The 21584-nt window shown below is 43.3% G+C and overlaps 1 protein-coding gene and 1 long non-coding RNA gene across 5 annotated transcripts in view; both read left to right on the top strand.

Moving 5' to 3' along the window:
* Positions 1–21584, top strand: part of SLC38A1 (solute carrier family 38 member 1) — a 71710-nt gene that overhangs the window by 26542 nt on the left and 23584 nt on the right. For all 4 annotated transcript variants that reach the window (XM_003355629.5, XM_084957219.1, XM_084957218.1 and 1 more), the window contains exons 3-4: positions 588–663; positions 976–1091. In XM_003355629.5, the coding sequence (XP_003355677.3) occupies positions 588–663; positions 976–1091 (192 nt within the window). The remainder of the gene's footprint in view (positions 1–587; positions 664–975; positions 1092–21584) is intronic.
* LOC146403492 (uncharacterized) lies at positions 7168–15266 on the top strand. The gene is made up of 2 exons (XR_014804094.1): positions 7168–9591; positions 9887–15266. It is a non-coding gene; the product is annotated as an uncharacterized LOC146403492 (long non-coding RNA).

Raw genomic sequence — 21584 nt, 5'->3', positions numbered from 1 at the left:
GAAGGAATGTTTGATGGGGAAAGAGCTGTTTTCTTTCTCACAAGGGAGAGGGAATTCCTTTGAAACAGCTTTGTTCTCCAGGAATGTGAGCTCACAAGGAATCCTGCCTCCAGTATTCTTTTAAATGCCCGCTTTATAGTAAAGTATGCTTGACATTATCTAATTTTCCATTAGAGAAAAACCTATAGAAAAGTTAACTTGCCTTGCCTACGGTGTTTTAATTTATTCGTATTAAAATGATTTGAGATGTAGAGCTCTTTTTGATTATGGTTGTCTTTCATTTCATCTCAAGATGAGCACCTCCGGTTTGCAGTATTTTGTGCTAAGTAAAGTGAGAGATATAAAAAGGAATGAGGCAGAGGATCTGCCCTTGGAGCACTTTTAGTTTATTTGGTAAAAGAAGAATGTGTAATACAACTCATACTGGCAAAAAAACCAAATCAAAACAAAAAGAGAGTGGTAACTGATTAGGTAACTGATGGACAACTTTTCATGCGTGATGTTCTGATAAGTGATAAATCCTATAGTCGTGATGTTAAGCTTCAAAGCATTATCGTGAAATTAAATCCTTCTACATCTCTTTGCAGCAAGTTTATTTCTGATCGCGAAAGCAGAAGAAGTCTCACGAACAGCCATTTGGAAAAAAAGAAATGTGATGAGTATGTAAGTGTCCTTCTAATAAAGTTTGCTTATTTTTTAAAAATTACATAAATTGGGACAGATGTTTGTAATTCCACCAAAATTCCACTGTAGTACCAAAAGCATAGCTGTTTATTCACCAGGAGCTTCCTTGGAGTCTATGTAATTTTCTCCTGAAACCCATTAAAACAAACAAACAAACAAAAAAAACTAGACTCCGAAAGGAGTCTGTGAATTTTATTTTTCTCTTGGTTCCTGAGAGTGCCTTAAAGGCTTTGGAGTGGTGATCTTTCTTGAGGACCGTTTTGCTTAGGGTGAATGTTTGTCTCTGTTTAGATTCCAGGAACAACCTCCCTAGGCATGTCCGTTTTTAACCTAAGCAACGCCATCATGGGCAGCGGGATTCTGGGACTCGCCTTTGCGTTGGCAAACACCGGAATCCTCCTTTTTCTGTGAGTGTTGACACTGCAGTACTTTTCCATGTTGAAACTGTTTTCTGTATGTTTCTGTTCATGCACAGGAGAAATAGGAAATATCTCTAAATTGTTTTTATTTCTTTTTATGTTTTACTAACTTTGCTAAGTCCCAGGACCTACTTTTATATTGTTTGTTTGAATGCTTTTCCAAGAAGCACCTAATGGTGATAAGAAAGTAGAAGGAGAAAATCTTTGTGTTAATCAAAAATGCCAAAAGCAGCATTTGAGAAAAGGATAAAAGATTTGAAAATAGCGCTTTTTGTATTTCGAGGCCCTTGACTTGTCACTTTAAATCGCAGCTAAATGGTAAACATATTAAGAGGTATTTAATCCAGCCAGTCACCACTTTGGTATTTGAATTGCTCTGGAACATGTACTACATCCAAAGGTAATTGCCAATTTATTTGTAAGAAATATTCAAGAAGCATAGAAGTGTTGAGTGTTTTCAAAGATGAGCCGTTAGAGTGTACTTTCCCCCGAGATTTGGTGGAAAGAAAACGGGCGATTTTCTTTTGAAATAAGTTCTGCTCAAACTGTAGAGTGAGACTTTCTGCACGTGTACAGAGGGCCTCATTCAGTTGGAACGAGATGAAGACAGATCATGGGATCTATACGAAGAAAATTCCCACCCAGCCTGACTCCCCTCTCAGGCCTCAAAGGAGGTGCTTGGCCTCATGAGGTTAGAAGGCAGCTCTCGTCTTCTGGGGTCTTGCTTTTTCACCCCTGACAACACTCTTGCTCTTCACTGGGCTTGCCCAGGAGTCCTCATTGTCAGATCCAGCATTTCCCTGGGAGAGTGGTGACCGAAATGGCTACTAATCCTGCAAATTGTGTTTGTTCCTTTAGAAAGGTTTAGAAAACTGTCACGAAAGCGCATTGCTACCCATTCCATTACGCAGGCATCAGAAACACCCATCCATGCCGTGCCCATGTTGGTGCACAGCCCTGGGCATTAATGACTTACTTTTGTGTGTAAACCCACTAGAGGTGTCTTTCCTAGAATCAGAACAACTCTGTGTAGGACAGTAAATTTAATATGTTGTCTCCTTATCGTCCACTTAATTCATAAACCCACTGTAGCCTCCTCTCTTTATTGCCCTGGCTGGATCTTTCTCTGTGGACTTTCTACTTATATATAAGGTTTTAAGGTAAAAAGACAAGAGTTGGACAAAACATTTCTATGGTGATATATATATTTTTTTGTGTGTGAGACTCTGACCCTGTGAAGATACCACCAATGGAGCTGTGTAATTGCATTTGTGGTTTTCAGTGCACTGGCATGAAAAACCTGACTGCTAGACCCAGCTCCTCTTCTAAATGGTTGTGTAGTCCGGCAAGTTACATGGCTACTTTGAGCATCAATTCTCTGTCCTTTGAAGCAAGGAAAATGAACTAGAAAAATCTCAGAATTTTGCTGTTCTCCAAAACCCTATGGTTTTGTGACTATTTTCAGTCATTCCAAAGCTGGAAATGGGTTCAGTTCAGACATGTGTTTTACATTCATTTTTCTTCTTTTTAGTAATTGTCGTATGTCAAGTGGTGATACGTTAACAAAGTATAAAGAGTCAGTTCTCCCATGACGAAAACAATAGCAGCTCTTATAGCTCCCACATGTATCAGGAACTACTCTGAGTGTCTTATGCTGAATCCTGATGGGTCTGTGAGGCAGGTGCTACTCTCAGTTCCCAGTTTCCCAGAAGAGGGAACCGAGGCATGCAGAGTTAACTTATTCTAGACTCTCTCTTCGTCACCATCCTGGGAATTCCCTTTGCCTCTCTCTTCTGCGAGACCCTTTGTTCCCGGGATTCCATTTCTTCCTAGCTTTTGGTACTGCAAAAGGGTAAATAGAAATAAAATTTTTTAGGCCTTAATGCCTGAAAAGATGTTTTTATTGTACCTTCACCTTTGATTGGTAGTTTGGCTGGATATAGAACTCTATATTGCCAGTAATTCCCCTTCAGAATTTTGAAGGTGTTGCTTCATTGCTTTCTGCTTCTTTCTGTTGTGAAGTCCCAAATGCTTCTTATTCTCATCTTTTATATATAGTCAGAACTTTTGTTTTTACTTTGTCTTTTCTGGAAACTTGCCACATCTCTTTGTTTCTAATGCTCTGCAGTTTCACAATGATGTGTCTTGCTGTGTGCCTGTTGTCGTCCATTGCGGCAGGCAGCTGGGACATCTTTTCATTGAGAAATTCCTGGTCTCCAGTTCTGGGACATTTTCTTACATTGCTATGTTGATGAATTGCTGCTTCTTTCTATTTTCTCTCTTTGTGGAACCGTTGCCAGGATTTTGGACCTTCTGGACTAGCTCTCTAACTTTTTATTCTTTTCTTTTTCATTTCTATAATTTTTTTACTGTACTTTCTAGGATAGGACATCATTTTTTTCCCAATTCCTTCCTGAATGTCTTATTCTTGTTATTTTTTTTTTTATTTACAGGAGCTTTTAAACATTCTTTTGAGTGTTCCTTTTTCATATTACTTTGTTTCTGTTTATGAGTTTGTTGTTTTCTCTGAGGAGTCTAATGATAATTTTTCTTTGTTATGGAAAATGTCAAGCATCAAGTAGACTCTGAGATATTCTCATGTTCCCTTCATCTCATGACCATGCTTGTTTAGTCAGCTGCTCACCCAGACGGCCTGGAAGTAAATCCCAGCCAGCACATCATTTCATCCATAAATATTTCAGTGTATTTCTCTAATATGTAAAGACTGTAAAAACCTAACCAAAATATGTCATATGCCAAAAATTAACCACAGTTCCTTAATAGCATCGAATATCCAAACAATGTTTAAATTGTTCTGATTATCTTGTTTTTTTAAAAAAAAAAAACAATTGGATTGTTCAAATCAGTACTCAGATAAGGTCCATATAATGCAAATGGTTAATGTGTGGTTTAAGTCTCTTTCCCTCAATAGGTTCCCCCATTTTCTTCTCTTTTCTGTGCAATTTATTTGTTGAAGAAACTGGGCCATTTGCCCTATTGAGTTTCCCATAATCTGAGTTCTGCTGATTGTATCCTGTGATGTAAGTTGATTTTTGTTTACTGTGGATGCTTTCATTTTAGAGTCTTTTCTCAGATGTCAGGTGGTCCTTCTGTCTCTGTTATATTCAAGAATTGCTGGGAGGTGGTGGCAGTGAAACAAGACTAACGGGAGCCTGGTACACATGAGTGGAGCTTGTTGGAAATAGCATCACTAGAGGAGCTGTTAGTAGCCCTTTCCTTGGGGAACCAGCAGTGTCTATTTCTCCTGGGCTGTTCAGATCACCCAGAGAAGAGCTTCTAGTCACCTGCCAGTAGGGGCTGGACATTGCTGCCATCTTTCTGGGGACAAATGGGGAAGAAGGGCTGGGGCAAATATCTCTGTGTATCTGTCCACCCAAGACCAGTTTTCATTCCAGAACCCTCGCCCACAGGTTGTGCTGAGTCCCTTATCCAGAGACTCAGACTTTATACTTTGCAGAGAATATATTTTTCTGTATACTTATGTCATGTTTACCAGGATGGGAGAGGACCAGTTACCCAGCCTTGCAGAGTAGGTCTGGTCTGGCGACCCTAGCTATTTCTTGAAAGAAATTTGTCGGATCCTCATCATTTGAGCTCATCCCACCTGTTGTTCCCTCCTTCCAGTCATGCCCCTGGGCCTTTAGGGAATTCTGTGGTGTAAACAGGATTGGTCCTGGCTTTCTTCACTGCCAATTTTAGATTCAGCTTTGTTGGAATTCCCGTCATGTCTCAGCAGTTAACGAACCTGACAAGTATCCATAAGGACTCAGTTTTGATCCCTGGCCTTGTTCAGTGGGTTAAGGATCCAGCATTGCCACGAGCTGTGGTGTAGGTCACAGACTTGGCTTGGATCCCATGTTGCCTTGGCTGTGATGTAGGCTGATGGCTACAGCTCCGATTGGACCCCTAGCGTGGGAACCTCTATCTGCCACAGGTGCAGCCCTAAAAAGACCAAAAAAAAAAAAAAAAAAAAAAAATTTCAGCTTTGTTTACTTTCCAGCTTCTGAAATGTTGTTATTGTAGTCTCTCCTTGCATGTTCTTCCTGTCCTAGCAGTTTCCACCTTACATTCCTTTACTAGATTATCAGGTGGGAAGCAGGGGTACATTCTTGTATTCAAGCTAGCATTCCTGGAATTAGATTGATTTTTAATGATACTAGTTCAGGATACTTGATCTCTTCTCTCATGACTCTTCAGTTTCTGATTGCAGTAAAGGATTGGATAAATTTGATCATTGCAAGATTTCCCCAGGCTAAAACTACCATGGGTTGTTTGGTTCTTTGTAAGATGCCTGAATAGCAAGCACAGCGCACCAGGTCTGCAGGTTAAAGCTGATGAAGGTAGTTGTGTCAAGACCCTAACTCACAAGTTTTTCACAAAATGTAGAACTCTCCTGCCTCAGAACAAGGACTCACTCTGTGTTGTAAAACCAGCTGCTCCCACAGCTGCTCAAAGCCAAGAAGCAGTTGGCAGGATGAAGATCTTTCATCTGATACAGGGCCCTGTTCCAGACTCTCAGTGGCCAACCTGGAAACAGAGTCCAAGCCTGTCCAGGCTTCTTTAGAAAAGCAGCTGGGACGGCTCCTCCATGTCTCACTGAGGCTGGGTGCCGGGCTCTACACCGGGGTCCTCTGGAAACTTGCTGGGGTGATTTCTTTTTCTTGGATGACTTTGGGGCTCATTTTTTGGATCTGACTATAATGGCTGTCATTCCTCTTCAGCACACATCTGATTCAGTTCGATTCAGTGAATTCTGCCCTCTTGTGAGAATGCTGTGAGGTTTTGTGTTAGCCTAAATTTTGAGGCCCAGAGTTCCCGTCATGGCTCAGCGGTTAACGAACCCGACTAGCATCCATGAGGACGTGGGTTCGATCCCTGGCTTCACTTAGCGGGTTAAGGATCCGGCGTTGCCATGAGCCATGGTGTAGGTTGCAGTGGCTTGGATCCTGTGTTGCTGTGGCTCTGGTGTAGGCCAGCAGCTACAGCTCCGATTGGACCCCTAGCCTGGGAACTTCCATATGCCACGGGTTCGGCCCTAGAAAAGACAAAAAGACAATAAATAAATAAATACATACATAAATTCTGAGGCCCTGTAATTGCATCTGAGGTACAGGAAGTATAGTAGATTATCGATTTCGGTTTACAGTTGTTCTGAAGCTACATGTTTTCTGTTGGAGACACAATGGGCCTTTTTCCTGAGTTCCCGTTGTGGCTAACGGAACAAGCCCAGCTATTGTCCATGAGGATGCAGGTTCAATCCCTGGCCTCACTTAGTGGGTTCAGGATCTGGCACGTTGCCATGAGCTGTGGTGTAGGTCGCAGACTCGGCTCGGATCTGGCGTGGCTGTGGTTGTAGCTGTGGTGTAGGCCGGCAGCTGCAGCTCTGATTCAACCCCTAGCCTGGGAACTTCTGTAAACCTCAGGAGCGGCCCTAAAAAAACAGCAAACATGGAGCTGTTCCCTGAGGCAGTAGTTTGGGGATGGGCTGAGGCACAGGGAAGAATAAAACGTACCTGTTGAATTGAGTTTCCCTGAGAGTGAGGTCCAAGGAAAAGGCAATGGAAGCTGAAGAAATCTCCTTCCACTGTATCTTCCTCTTCTAGTGCTAATCTTTTGACATAGGTGTTCTTTCATTTGTTATTTCATATTACTGTCTCTCCCACCTCAGCCCCAAATAGGAAGATCGTGTTTTCTAAAGAGTTCTATTAAAGGCATTTTATAGAAAATTAATCTCTGAGGAACATGTCATCTTCTCACAGTGCTGGGTAAATGAGAGGTTTATTACACTATATAAATCTCATAAAGTAATAAATGCTTTATGTTTTTCCATAACTTCTTAGCAGGTATTATTTTCATTTATTATTATTTTAATAAGGTAACCTTTTAGACCATGAAAAAGGAGACTGTAATTCATGACATTTCTGGGAGTTCAAAGAGATATCATAGTTTATCGTAAATACTGAGTTCATAAACAATCTGTTTGAAATGGTAATTGTGAAACAACATTATAGTGAGTACGAAACAGTATTTAAATTTTATTTTTGTTGATTACGTAATTCCAGACTTTTTTTTTTTTTTTTTGCAATTTTCCATTTTCTATCTCATTTGGGTCGTAGTTGGGAGAATAAAAAAGATAACATGTCTAAACACACGCTCTGGGAGAGTTCCTTGTGGCACAGTGGCATTGCCACAGCCGTGGCGTAGATTGTAGCTGTGGCTTGGATTCGATTCCTGGCCCAAGGACTTCTGCATGCCATAGGTGCAGCCAATAAATAAATAAAAGCATGCTTTGAAAAGTGGAATTCAAGAAGACATTTATTAATTAGCAGCAACCCCATAGGGCTGCTGTGACAAGTTAATGAGTGTGTGTGGAGAGAGAGAGGGGTGGAGGGAGAGAGAGAGATGGAGAGAGTATTTGTTAAAGTATTAATAAGGTGGTTACTAAATAATTAAATTTATTGAAAGGCTACAATATATAACATATTATCTCATCTGATCCCCACCAACAACACTATGAAGTAAATATTAGCCCCATTTTACAGATGAGGTAACTGAGGCTTAAGAACAACTCAGGGAGTTCCCATTGTGGCTCAGCGGAAATGAGCCTGACTAGCATCCATGAGGATGCAGGTTTGATCCCTGGCCTCTATCAGTGGGTTAAGGATCTGGCACTGCTGTGAGCTGTGGTGTAGGTCACAGATGCCGCTCGGGTCTGGCATTGCTGTGGCCACGGTGTAGGTGAGCAGCTACAGCTCGGGTTTGACCCCTAACCTGGGAACCTCCATATGCCACAGCTGTGGCCCTAAAAAGACATAAAAAAAAAAAAAAAAGCCTTGGAAAGTAGGGGAGCCAGGGTTCCACGGAGGATTCCTCAACTCTAGAACCTGAGTGATCTAAAACACTATACTGCCTTTTAGTGACACCATCAGAAGCCAAACTTGCATTATTTGTGTAGTCCATGAGAGAAATTTTATTCTTATCAATAGGTACTTGCAAATGAATACTTTAGCTCTATATTATAATGAAAATAGTTCCGCAGTATCAGTGGTACCAAATTGTGTATTGGGGATGGTCAAGTTCATGGTCACAGCAAGTACAGATACACCTCAAGTATATTTTAAAACCAGTACACCTTCTGAGCTGCTTCATACAGGTCATATCTGTGTCTGACCTTGCCTCATGTGCTGTTTAAGGTTTCCCACTGCCCTTGAACTTCATTCCTTCCAGGGATTTAACTAAACTTTTTGTAACTAAGAATTCAAAAGCAAATAATAGCAAAGTTGAATAATACCAAATTCATTACTAGGGAATTGGTTAAATAACCAGAGTAGTTCCATAAAATGTAATATTAGACTGCTATTTAGAAGAGTAAAATAGGCTTATATGTATGGATATAGAAAAAAATTCCCAGGAGTATTATTGGGTAAAAACAAACTGAATATTGGATGGAAGTGAGCAGTTGGGGTGGAGGCAGTTTGTGTATATGTGCATATATTAGTGCAGACTATTTGGGGAAATTACAGGAGAAGACTGTTGAGAGCGCTGCTCCTGGAGAGTGACATGGAGTCTGGGGGTGTAGTGGGGCTGGAAAGTTCATACTCTTTAAAGTACCTTTTTTTTTTTACTATATGCTTTTGGGGGAAGAAACTAGTTGAGAAAAATGTTTTTTTAGAGAGCTTAAAACCACTGCAATAAGACTTTTCCCATTTTCTCTTATCTATAGAAACTTGAGAAAAAAAAATATTTTCAGTGTCGCTATTTAGACCGTGAGAGCTAGATTGAGCAATTAGTACAGTGCCACCTGCTCCAAACTACATTTTCACCTGCAGGTTGCCTCTGAGTCGGCAGTACCAACTTCCCTCCTTTCTGTAGGGGCTGCCTGCACGGTGCCCGTCGCCTTGGCCTTTCTGTCATTCCACTCCAACATAGTCCCTGCGCTTCTGAATCCTGACAATCCCGGAAGACCCAGGACAGGTGCCATCTCCAAAAATGTTGCTATAATCCTCCCAGGTGGGAGGACCTCCCTTCCTTCTCTTTTCAGTGTAGTCCTTATCTTTTTTTATAGCAAGTAGTGCTTCTGTTATTTAGGCATGTATTTTCCATTCTCTGTTGAGCTCTGTGCCCGACAAGGGCAGGATTGATGTCTGATTCTTCCTTGTTCCTCCCCCAACAAGATCTGGAACAGTGCTCACGTGTAGCTGATTCTCAATAAAGTTCCCCTGAAATGAATGAACCAATGTGTAAGAATTGGCATAGTCTTACAGATTTTTACAAGACCTGAGGCCAAACACTGGCTCTCATAATTTTGCAAAGATATCAGAGGGAATACACTATGAGGTTGAGTTCACCTTCAGATTTTCAGTAGGCGAGGGGATGTAATGAAAACTATCAGAAGCTCAGCGAGGGACTCACCGCCCATGGGTTACTTTCCTGGGAATGCCTCCTTCATTCAAAAATAATTAGAGGAGTTCCCGTCGTGGCGCAGTGGTTAACGAATCCGACTAGGAACCATGAGGTCGCGGGTTCGGTCCCTGCCCTTGCTCAGTGGGTTAAGGATCCGGCGTTGCTGTGAGCTGTGGTGTAGGTTGCAGACGCGGCTCGGATCCCGCGTTGCTGTGGCTCTGGCGTAGGCCGGTGGCTACAGCTCCGATTCAACCCCTAGCCTGGGAACCTCCATATGCCGCGGGAGCGGCCCAAGAAATAGCAACAACAACAACAAAAAAAAAAGACAAAAAAAAAAAAAAAAAAAAAAAAATAATTAGAGACTGTTGAGAAATACTGTATGAGGTTAGCATTGTGTTGCCAAAAGGACATTTGTGGCTAAACTGCTATTTGCAAAAAGGACAGTAATTGTCATTGTCAGTTTACAGCAATTACCTTCACTTTGTGGTGGATTGTTTGTTCCAATTGTAGGTGAATTCTTCTCTCTCTTAATATTTACCTTTGTGGACCATTTGTCATCATCCTACCATCAAAAAGATGCAACAGCGTATTGTCTGCAATTACAGTGTTTACAAACAAATCAGTAACTAGCCGTGCTGGTATGGGTAAATCTAAAAAACGAAGAGCTCTATAAACCAAGATCAGACTACCAGGTGCCTTCTCCCTTGAAATTTAGTGTTTTACAATTCAGTCTACATAGGAGGTAGACGGAAATGGAATTAGAACATCTCATTGCCCTAAGTCCTACATTATAGGTATCTGATCATTACTATCATGTCACAAAAATGGGCTTCTTGTTCTATCAGGGGCTACGATAAATCCCTTAAATAACTGTCTTAGCATAGCTCTCTGGAGTCCTCAAATCTCTTTCAGCAGATTCTGCCAATTTGGAGTGAGATTGTCGTGTACCTTTGCAATTACTCTGCATGTTCTTGAACTGTCATTGCTTTAGTACTTTACATAGATTCCAAAAAGTTCGAATTACACCCACCACGATGATAATTTTGCTCTTAGCAGTAACAAAGATGGTCTGTGTGATATTTATCAGGTCGTTCTTGGCAAATGTTACGTTGTCTTGTCTTTGCACTCTGAAAGCAGGCAGTTCCTTGCTTTCTAAGGAAAGACCAAATTGGATTTGTGATATCAACATGGGCGATGAAGAGGAAGTCAATAGGAAACGCAGCTCTTCCGATCATCCTGGGAGGTCCCTGCGTCGAGTCACACTCATCTTCCGTCTTGTCAATCCGTTACTTGTTTTCAGAATTCTTTGAGTTATAGCCACCGTTCCTTAGAAATGATTTGAAGAGAAAACTGTTGTCCCGCAGCTGGCAGCAGAAATCACTGGCATGAGTCTCTTGTTTGGGGATAATAATAATACGGGAAGGGGAGGGATGGCACATTCAGGCTTGCCAGCGTTTGGAGTACATGTAGAAAGGACAGCGGCAGGGCCATTGAACTCTTTTGAAATTCACTGGATCAAGAAGCTTTTCACAAGTGGGGAAATAGGAAAGTGGTGAGTGTTGTGCTAAAAATGAGTGCCTATTCTGTAAACAGAGTTGGCAAGGGTAGGAGGTGAGTCCCACCCACAGTTTTTTAAAAGTTGAGCAGTTCCGCCTAGTTGATGATGAGTCATCTGAGATGTGTCTGATAAGCAGTTCCAAGAAGTCGATTCTTGTGGCCTCAGAGACGTAGGAGTGCGGGGTGTATGTGTGTGTGTGTGAGCACGAATGTACAGGAATATGTATACTGAGTTCACTTAGTCCTGCCTGTGTTGAGTTACCTCTGCTGCTACCCAAGGACGATAGTGTGGCCTCCATTTAGGAGCCCTGAGTTTTTATTAGTCTGCAAGAGGCAAGTTAACTATCTCTGGTTAAACAGTACTATTCATGGCCAAGATGCGTAGAATGTCTTTTCTGTGTTCTCTTCTGGGTTCCCGAAGGTCAAGGGCCTATCTGTGCAGTAGGTCCGTATAGTCCAGAACTTTAGATTTTCAAGATTAGCTTGAACTTTTATTGCTCACAGAGTGGTAGTTGGTTTAGCAGATTGGAAAAGTGCCCTTATGTAGGCCAGTTTGTTGTGCTTTGTTCTGTGACCACAGGCTTCACCTTCCTTCAAGCACGCGGTGTCAGTGATCTACATCAGTATCAGGGATGGCAAACAACAGCCTACAGACCGAAGCCACCGCAGCCTTTGTATGGCTTGCTAGCTGAGAATCACTTTTACTTTTTAGAAAAATTTATTTTATTGAAGTACAGTTGATTTACAACATCGTGTTAATTTCTGCTGTACCGAAAGTGATCTGGTTACACACACACACACACACATTCTTTTGGATATAGCTCCCTGTGCTTTAACCAGGACCTTGTTGTCTATCCGTTGTATATGTAATTGTTCACAGCTGCTAACCTCAAACTCCTAATCCACCCCTTTCCCACCCCTCCTCTCCCTTGGCAATCACCAGTCTGTTCTCGATGTCTGTGAGTCTGTTTCATAGTAAGTTCATTTTATCATATTTTAGATTCCACATATAAGTGGTTTCATATGATATTCTCTGTCTGACTTATGCCAATCAGTATTATCGTCTCTAGGTCCATCCATGTTGCTGCAAATGGCATTATTTCATTCTTTTTTATGGCTGTGTAGTATTCCATTGTAAAGGATTGAAAAAGGAAGATAGTTCTAAGGTATCCATTGTTTCATGGAATCTTTATAACAGTTCTGTTTGTCATCCCCATTCTACAGATAAAGAAGCTAAGATTCACTGAGCCTAAGTAACTTGCCCAGGATGATAATCAATTGGCCGTAGGATAGGGGAAGGGAGCGGGGGGTGTAGTCCTCTTAACTCTCCCGTCTCTCCTTAAATGTGCATTATTACCATGGAAACAGAGTTGTGAATGGAGCCATCATTCCTACAGGAATGGAAGTCCAAAATGCCCATCAGGTACAACACATTCCTTGCCTTAGGGGTGTATGGAATTCTTCTGTCCTCAGGAGTTACATTTTTAGAGTATGATAAAGGGGACATTTTTTTTGAAGGTAAGAATCTAGATTTGAGGAGAAGGGAAGCCAGGTGTCCTCGTGGAATGGAAGAAGAGGAAGGAAGCCTAGTCTAGTGTTATAAATGGAGCACCCACAAAACCCACAGCCCTCTACCAGCGACAGTAGGCAAAAACAGGAAGTGGTGGTGGCACATGGCTTGCTTTCTTACTGGTACCAACTTCCTTATTTAAATGCAGACCTCCTCCCAACTTTATTAACTTCTTAAAGCATCAACCAAACTGATCAATTTTCTTTCTTTCTGCATACACTTCTTCCTCCTTAGAATTATAGTAGATTTTATTTGATTTGGTCCTCAACAGTGCATATTCCTTTCTCTGGACAAAACAAAATACCTAACCAACAGTGAGGCTAGTGTAAGAGAAGCTTTGCACCAAAGAAGCTAGATTTACCTACAAGAAAAGAAACAGAGTTGTACAAATAACTGATCCTCACCTATTCCTCGCCCAGCCTTTAAAAACCATCTCTTTCATTCTCCTGTTCAATTTGTAAATATTACAAATAATCACATGTTACCAGGTCCTAGCATGCTGGTCATTTGAGCCTCAGAATGTTGAAATTGAATCAGAATTTAGTGACTAAAAAGTCCACTTTGGGGACTGAGTAATTAGATGATGTTTCTGCTCCTGTCTGTAAGTATTTTGTAAGCTCCTTAAACGAAATAGGGACGATACTAATGAGATTGGGGCCTTAACAGATGCACCCCCCCACACATGCACACACACAAAGATTTGGAATAGTAATACTATCATTTGAAAAGTTACTTACATTTTGCATTTTAATGCTTTTTAACGGAGTGGATTTTATTACACTTCTAGTTGTACAACGGTCATCACAACCCAATTTTACAGCATTCCCACCCCAAACCCCTGCCCATCCCTCCCCCTGCAACCTGTCTCCTTTGGACACCATAAGTTTTGCAGAGTCTGTGAGTCAGTATCTGTTCTGCTAAGAAGTTCTCTGTATCCCTTTTTTAGATTCCACATATAAGGGACCTTTTAATAGTTTTTATTGTAAAAGTAAGATAATCATTAAAGACCATTGTGAAAATGCATAAAATAAAGTAAAAAGAGGAGTTCCCACTGTGGCGCAGTGGGTTAAGGATCCAGCATTGCCACAGCTGTGGTGTAGGTTGCAGCTGTGGCTCGGATTCAGTCCCTGGCCCAAGAACTTGCATATGCCTTGGGTACAGTCAAAGAAAGTGTATAAATAAAGTATAAAGAAATCACCCAGCATCTTGCTGTCAAAAACAAGCTCTGTTAAGATTTTGATGTGTTTTACTCGAAGTTTTTTGGTTCTCTGCTTGGGTCTTGCTTTTGACACTGTCATCAGATGTGGACATCTGATTTTGGAAGATGACAGTGCATTGTGGCTAAGGACTTTGGAGTCAGATTAGCAGGGTTTGAGAGCTCTGATGCCAGCTTTGTGATGTTGGACAAAATACTCAGCCTTGCTGTACTTCAGTTTCCTTATTGGTAAGATAGGTAGCAACAGTGCTACTCATAAGTGAAATATTGTAGAAAGTGCTCGCTGTGGGCCTGACATAGTGAATGTCCCTAAATTTCTTAGTGGTGATGATGAAGAAAGTGTTTTGTTAGTTACATTGAGTTCTCACTGAAGTAAAGAAAAGCTCTAGGAAGTGCATTTAAATGGAAAAGATAATTTTGAATTTGTCAAAATATTTAAAATTTTCACATGAATTAGAGAGTCAGAACAGCTCGTCCCTCTTTCCTCCTTTTCAGGCGTGTCTTCTCCCATCTAAGCGTTCATTAAATAAACTTGCTCTGTGTCCCCTTTCGTCTCCACTTTAAGCCTCTCCCACTGGCATCGCTTCCCAGGCTAGGAACCAGGCTGCACCACCCCCTCTGCACTTACTGTCCAAACAGCCTGCTTCCGACCACCTCCTGCTCTCCTTCCCTCCAGAGACTCCCACTGTGTCCCTCTCATCCTTGCATGTCACTGAGGACCTCTGGGCTCTGCTTCCTTCCCTGTCCCACTGAGAGGTCATGGTCCTTCACTCACACCCCTTTCTTTCCCGCCCCTGAAGTTCTCTCCGTCCTGAAGCCGAGCTCGCTCACCATGCAGACGGATGACACTTTCAATCCATCCTCATCCAGCCCTTCCTTCATCCCCGGCTGGCACTCTCCTCTCTTCAGCAGTGTTTTAAAATCTTTATTCACTTCCTAGAGATGTTTCTCATAAGTAAGAAGAGTCGGGAGTGGAATGGAGGGCGGGGAGAGTTAGGGGGGAGGTAAGAGTGTGTGAAAAACTGGAGGAGGAAAGTGCAGGGGGAGGAGACAGCCTGGAAATGTGGGCGCAAGCTGTTGGTGGGGGCAGACAGGGGAGGGAGAGGTTAGCACACAGGGCTGGAGAAAGAGGATTGGCAAGAAGACAGTATGCTTCCTACGGTTTGTCCAAGTCCGTTGTCCTGGAGGGTTCCATTTTCTTGTAAACATTCTGCCTCGACCAGCATCTACGTCCTTGAGTTGGGGAGTGAGGGGCTGTGGCTTGGTGGGAGAGGATGTTAGGTAAAAGCAGCACAGGCAATAAAAGACTGTTTTTCCCCCAGTGAGGGAGTTCTATATGCATTATTCTGATCAGGAGGGTGGTACAAATTTTATACTTCTAACCAGGTGTAGAAAAGGAAGAATTATACAAGGCAGTGAGCTTCAGGCGCCATTTGGAAGGGACAACGTGGCAGGGTGGGGAGAGGGATGTGGAATTGAAAGTAATTTAAATATATATATCCTGGCGAAGCAAGTAATCCCCTTAGGAAGTCGACCAAAGGAAGCAGGCAAGACTTGCTTTCATACCGAGAGTGATGATGCTTCAGCGGTAAACGCTTCCCTTCAGCGCCTTCTCACCCGAACAGCAGGGGAGTCTGTGTCAGGTAGTCACGCTGATCACCTGCAGACGGGGTGCCAGGTGATGCAGTGCCACTAGTCCCAGCAATCACGAGAAACAGAAACACTGAATGGATATGCCAGGGGGCCAGAGCTCCTGGCTTTCAACCCGTCAGCTCTAAGCGCAGCCCATGAACCAGCAGCGTCAGCATTCCCCGGGGGCTTGTGAGAGATGTAGGGTCTCAGGTCCCAGCTCACACTGGCTGAATTAGAATCTTTATTTTAACAAGATCCCGAGGAGATGCATACACACACGTTGAAGCTTGAGAACAGCTGCTTTAAACGCCGGCAGTGGAGCAGACAGGAGAGGCATGCTGCGAGGGTGGGTAAGGGTTCCTGCTTTTTTGAGGGGAGTGAGTCCTAGAAGAGTGGAAAGCACTCACCTGCGTGGCAGCTTGAACACCTCCGTCCGAGCTATTTCTGGGGCCACAGCAGTGACAGCTGCTTCATCTTCACCTCTTTCAGGGGCTCTGACGCTCGGCTGGAACATGTCACATGATTTCTTGTCATATAGCTGGGCTATACGACTCGTCTCCCTTAAAGTGCTGTGGGGTTAGAGTTTTTTCTTTTTTTGGAAGCATTTTATAATTTATAAAATTACGAATAATAAATTTATAAAATTATGAATAAACTAATAAAATCCTCCAATTTAGAGATAGGATTTGATGAGCTTATCCAAATTGAGTGGTAAAATCACCACCACAACCGTGATATAAAACACTTCAAAATCACCTTAAGCGGGTCGTTTCATTTATTGTCACAGCTCTCCATTTCATTCGTACCTTGAAAATGAAATTTATTATGACATAATCCACAGAATCTTTGGGTAAATTGTAGAAGAGCAAAGGACCGTAATTACTCCTTTGATTATATGCTTCAAAACAATGACATAAAGAATCTTAAATAGATGTTTAAATGTTGATTGTTCAAGGTAGGAGGCAAAATTTTCCTGCAGCAAATAGAGTAGAAATATCTAGGAATATTTAAGAAATCATGGAGTATTGCCAGAGGTCTGGAAATGGGCAAATTTCATCCCAGCTTCCAAAAGTGGTTAAAAAAAAAAAAAAAAGTAGATCCCAGGAGTAATTCTAGAGCAAATTATTAAATAGCTTATCTTTGTGCAATTACTGCAGAAAATAATTGCTCCGTGGGGGGTGAATACAGTTTTCCTAATAGTCAAGCTAAACTAACCTCATCTTTTGAGATAAGAGTGAACTAGTAGGTCACAGAACTTGCTTAGGCAGCATGTACCTTGATTTTAGCAAGATATTTGGCAGAGTCTCATATGACTTAAGAATGAGAGCCTAATCTTTGTAAATTTGCTTATTCTTGGTTAAGAGTCTGCTGCATGCTGTGTTTGGTATTTCATGTAAATAGGTAAACAGGATGGGCCATGACTGTGAGTTAAACAGTCATGGCTTGTCCTCGAGTCTGGTGATGGAGAAACATAATAAAACAATAGAGTAAAAACATTGCTCTGGCTGCTGGATGGAGGATGGATCAGAGGGGGCAAGAAAAGGGAGACAGGCAGAGACTATCATAGGTGCCCAGAAGTTAAAGATGATAGTGACTTGGGTTAGAGCAGTGGCCGTGGAGATGGGAAAAAATAAATGTATAGATTTGGGATATGTTGGGGAGGCAGAGATGATAGGACACCTGCCAGTGAATTAGATACGAGGGCTGAGAGAGTAGATGAGAGGTCAAGGGTGTCTGACTTCCAGGCGTCTGACCAGAGCAGTTGGCTGGATGAGGGGCCGTTTTCCAGATGGTCTTATTCCATTCAGTTAGAACCAGTGCCCTAGATGAAGGCAGATTCCAGACAGGAAGCTGGATGAGGTAGTTGACACATAAGTAAAAAGGATGAACAAATTTAAAGATATCTCAAGACTAGAAAGGTAAAATGGAATGAAAATTGCAGAACTTTGCACTTGGCTTTAAAAAAAAGTACACAGGGAGTTCCTGTAGTGGCTCAGTGGAAACAAAGCCAACTAGTAACCATGAGGTTGCAGGTTCGATCTCTGGCTTCGTTCAGTGGGTTAAGGACCCAGAGTTGTTGTGTGCTGTGGTGCAGGTCTCAGATGTGGCTTGGATCTTGAGTTGCTGTGGCTGTGGCCGGCAGCTGTAGCTCCAATTGGACCCCTAGCCTGGGAACTTCCATATGCCACAGGTGCAGCCCTAAAAAGCAAAAAATAAAAAAAAATTAAAAAGGAGACAGGATAAGAGTTCTTATCATGGCTCAGCGGGTTAAGAACCTGACTAGGGAGTTCCCGTCATGGTGCAGTGGTTAACGAATCCGACTAGGAACCATGAGGTTGCGGGTTCGGTCCCTGCCCTTGCTCAGTGGGTTAAGGATCCGGCGTTGCCGTGAGCTGTGGTGTAGGTTGCAGACGCGGCTCGGATCCCGCGTTGCTGTGGCTCTGGTGTAGGCTGGCAGCTAAGCTCTGATTCGATTCGACCCCTAGCCTGGGAACCTCCATATGCCGCGGGGGCAGCCCAAGAAATAGCAAAAAGACAAAAAAAAAAAAAAAAAAAAAAAGAACCTGACTAGTATCCACGAGGATGCAGGTTCGATCCTTGACCTTGCTCAGTGGGTTAATGTGGTGTAGGTTGCAGATGAGGCTTGGATCTGGTGTGATTGTGGCTGTGGCATAGGCCGGAAGCTGCAGCTCCAATTTCACCCCTAGCCTGGGAATTTCTATATGCTGCAGGGGGGGCCCTAAAAAGAAAATTTTAAAAAAAGCACACAGGATAGAATGAGGAAGATTGGCCAAATAGCAGTTCCCACTAGAAGCTCAATAAGAATGGAATGTGTGACATGCTGCCATAAAAATGAAAACCAAAATCGGTTGCCTTAAAAGAAGCCGGATGTCCGACTGAAATTAATAAGCTTACTGTGCTTTGCACTGTTTGGATCAAAACCAATGTGAGAGTATTGTGTTTTTCTTGGCACACAGCCGCTAACAGCGATGGTTGAGAAACTGAACCTCGACTGAGATGTAAACAGCCTGAATGCTCCATCGCAGGAGGAACAGCTGAAAGTACTGGCGATGTTTAAGTCAAAGAGCACCGTCTTAAAATAAGCACCATCAGATGTACTTTTAGGTGGGAGAGGGGTTAGATTTCAAGTAGATTCAAGTCGGTCCAAAGGGGAAAAGAAGGACTTAGGGTAGAAATAGCAGCAGTAGTTTCAGCTCAGCCTCAGTTCCAGTGCACAGCACTTTCCAGCAACAGGATGGGTTGCGTAAGTGTCCCCCGACAGAAGATGCCTTGCAGACCTGGATGTGTTGGCACAGAGCAGGGAGGCTTTCCCCATCCCTGGTGAAAAGCTGGGCACAGGGTAGTCTTTAAAGGTCTCTCCCCAGCCTAGGAGTCTAGAATTCTGTTTCCTGTTCTTCTTCTCGAGGGACACACGATCTCCTGGGATGGTCGTGTACTACATTTCTCGAAGTATCGCTGACACCAGGGTGCTCAAAATCCCTGACTTCATTCTTCACCAGACTAACTCTTCCACCACTGCTTCTCCAGGGCCCGTGTCCAGTTATACGTTCTAGGTCCCCTTCTCCTCAAGGCTGAACGGAATTCTGAGCTATCAGTACCTTGATAACTCAATTGCCCATTGCCAAGGTTCGGTTCCCATTGAACCATGCCTTTTGTGGCAAGCAGCTTTTGCCCTTGCTGTATTACAACTTTTGGTCAATGGTTAATGAAACGATGTGAAAGCTTACAAGAGGACTTCCTGCTGTGCCTCGGGGGGTTAAGAACCCAATGTAGTCTCCGTGAGGATGAGGGTTCAATGCCTGGCCTCGCTCAGTGGGTTAAGGATCTGGCGTTGCTGTGCACGGTGGTGTGGGTTGCAGATCACCTGGCTTGGATCCTGAATTGCTGTGGCTGTGGCATAGGCCTCAGCTGCAGCTCCAATTTGATCCCTAGCCCAGAAACTTCCATATGCCGCACGTGCAGCCAGAGGAAAAAAATAAAAAAATAAAAAGCTTACATGATGCCCAGATGAAATGAAGGAGTGACTCACTACTGTTCCCCTTCGCACAGGGATGTTTATGTTTCTCCTCCAGGAAACCAGACTATATGTACAACTACTTAATGGGTCAAATAGGGGCACAATAACAGTCAAAATAGAAGAAATGTTCAAATAAGTCCTTACGTTCTCTCGAGTCATCCCTCCTGCTCTTTCTTTGAGATGTCAGCTCCAACGGGATCCTCTTAAACCAATCTGTGGATCTGTGGTAACCAATTCGATAACCCATTGCTTCGAAGAATCTAAACAGGGAGATGCACCTTTCTAAATTTCAATCCCGTTAATGTTGGATTCTGTTAGAAGCTAAAGCAGTCTTGGAATTTTACAGACAGCATTTGCCTCTTTGTGACCTGAGAGAAAAATGGTTTTGCTTTATATTTGTTTTCAGTCGTGGAAGGGACAGTCTGTATGTTGGGAGGGATGGAGAAGAGGATCTTCAGGGATTGGCTGTCAGACTTACTGGGGTCCTTTGCTGGGGCGGGGGGGGGGGGGGTGCAGTGTGCTGTCTCTCAGACATGGGGGCAGGGGGCTCCTTGTCCTCACCGTGGGAGGTCCTCCTTCTGCTGTCGGGAAGGGGAGGAAAGACAAAAAGTGAGCTCCCTGCTAGAATCTTCCCTATCAACACCCTCCTCCCACTTGGAAAAGACAAAAGAGGTGATAACGAGTTTTATAAAGACATCCTTCACCTTTAGCCAAGGGCCACAGGCCAGCTGCGCATCATCTAGCCCAGGAGAATGGCTCAGAGGCAGCCACGTGCAAGAACATGTGGTCCTAGGGCGACTAGCTGGGGAAGAGATGTGTCCTTCGAATGCTTCTTTTGCTGCTAAATACCCAGTTCTCCCAGGCTTGGGGCCTTTGGTTAACCGTTAGGGAGATGTTGGTAATTATTCCTCCTGTGAGACATGCGGTTTTGGAAGGTCACACTCTTCACTCATTAGCCTGGGGCCCAGGGGTAAGAGGCCCTTTCCTCCCCTGCTTAGTCACGGGAGAATCAGCTCCACGGAGGACGGGGTCCTCCAGAAGAGCACCTGGCTAAGCCTGAAACTGCGTCCCTCTGTCCCCACTTGGGAAGCCCAGACTCTTCTGTGCGGCACAGAAACCCCCTGTGGCCTACCACGTGCACATGTGGAAGTTGCCACCTGGGGTTCAGCGTCAAAAGGAGTGAACTCTGAGTGAAACTTGAGGCTGGCGTCTTCCACGTAAATACCATCTTGAAAGAGGAAAGAAAAATTATACCACAGTTAGTGTCGTGCATCCTATTCTCTGGCAGACGATAGCAAATCATGTTCCATTACATGTCTCAAAACTACAGGATGATAATAAATGCTCGCTCTCAGTTTTTTGTGTCCCTCAGCCAAAATAGATAACAGGGGACTTACCCTCTTGTTCACCCTCCTGCTCAGTGATCCGAGTTAATGTATATCTGAATGTACTTTTTGGCCGTCATATCTTAACCTAAGTTCCCCTTTATTAGCTGGTCAGTTGGACCTTCACCCAAAGTTAGGTTTTCTCTTCTTGCTCCCAGCGTTTGTTTTATCTCGGCCGAACTCTATGGCCCTTTTATGTTTTCTGGCCAGACTCTGGCAGTCCACCTGCTCTGCCGTTGACTGTTCTGTACCCCCTCATTTATCTCTCATGGAGATTGCACTGCCTGGAGGAGAAACAAAATGCTGCAAGAGAGGAGAAAGCTAAGAAGCAGTCTTTCTGCCTGGGGCAAGGGAAGGCACCTGAGGAGGTGATATCTGAGCGGTGGTTCAGCAGGTGTGCAGGGTGGCGAAAGGGCCGGGAAGAGCCCCACGCAGAGAATTGCAGGAGGGGCAAGCCCCGCTCAGCAGTGCTTGCTGGAGAAATAATCACCGTAATTACTCAAACATGGACTCAGTCGCGGCAACGCATTGTTCCGGGGATGTGCTTCCTTACATCCGGAAGTGGGTGGTTTCATCTAGGGGACTGGAATTTTTTTTCTTTTTAATAAATAGGTTTTATTTTCAATTATGATACCTATTTTCAGTTGTTTTAACCAAG

Source organism: Sus scrofa, chromosome 5 (genome assembly GCF_054392235.1).
Source record: "Sus scrofa isolate SSC_HxYL_T2T_F1_AM1 chromosome 5, Sscrofa_HxYL_maternal_Yorkshire_Landrace_v2.0, whole genome shotgun sequence".
Lineage (NCBI taxonomy): Eukaryota > Metazoa > Chordata > Mammalia > Artiodactyla > Suidae > Sus > Sus scrofa.
Note: the sequence above shows the minus strand (reverse complement) of the source record. Positions and strands in the feature narration are given on the sequence as shown.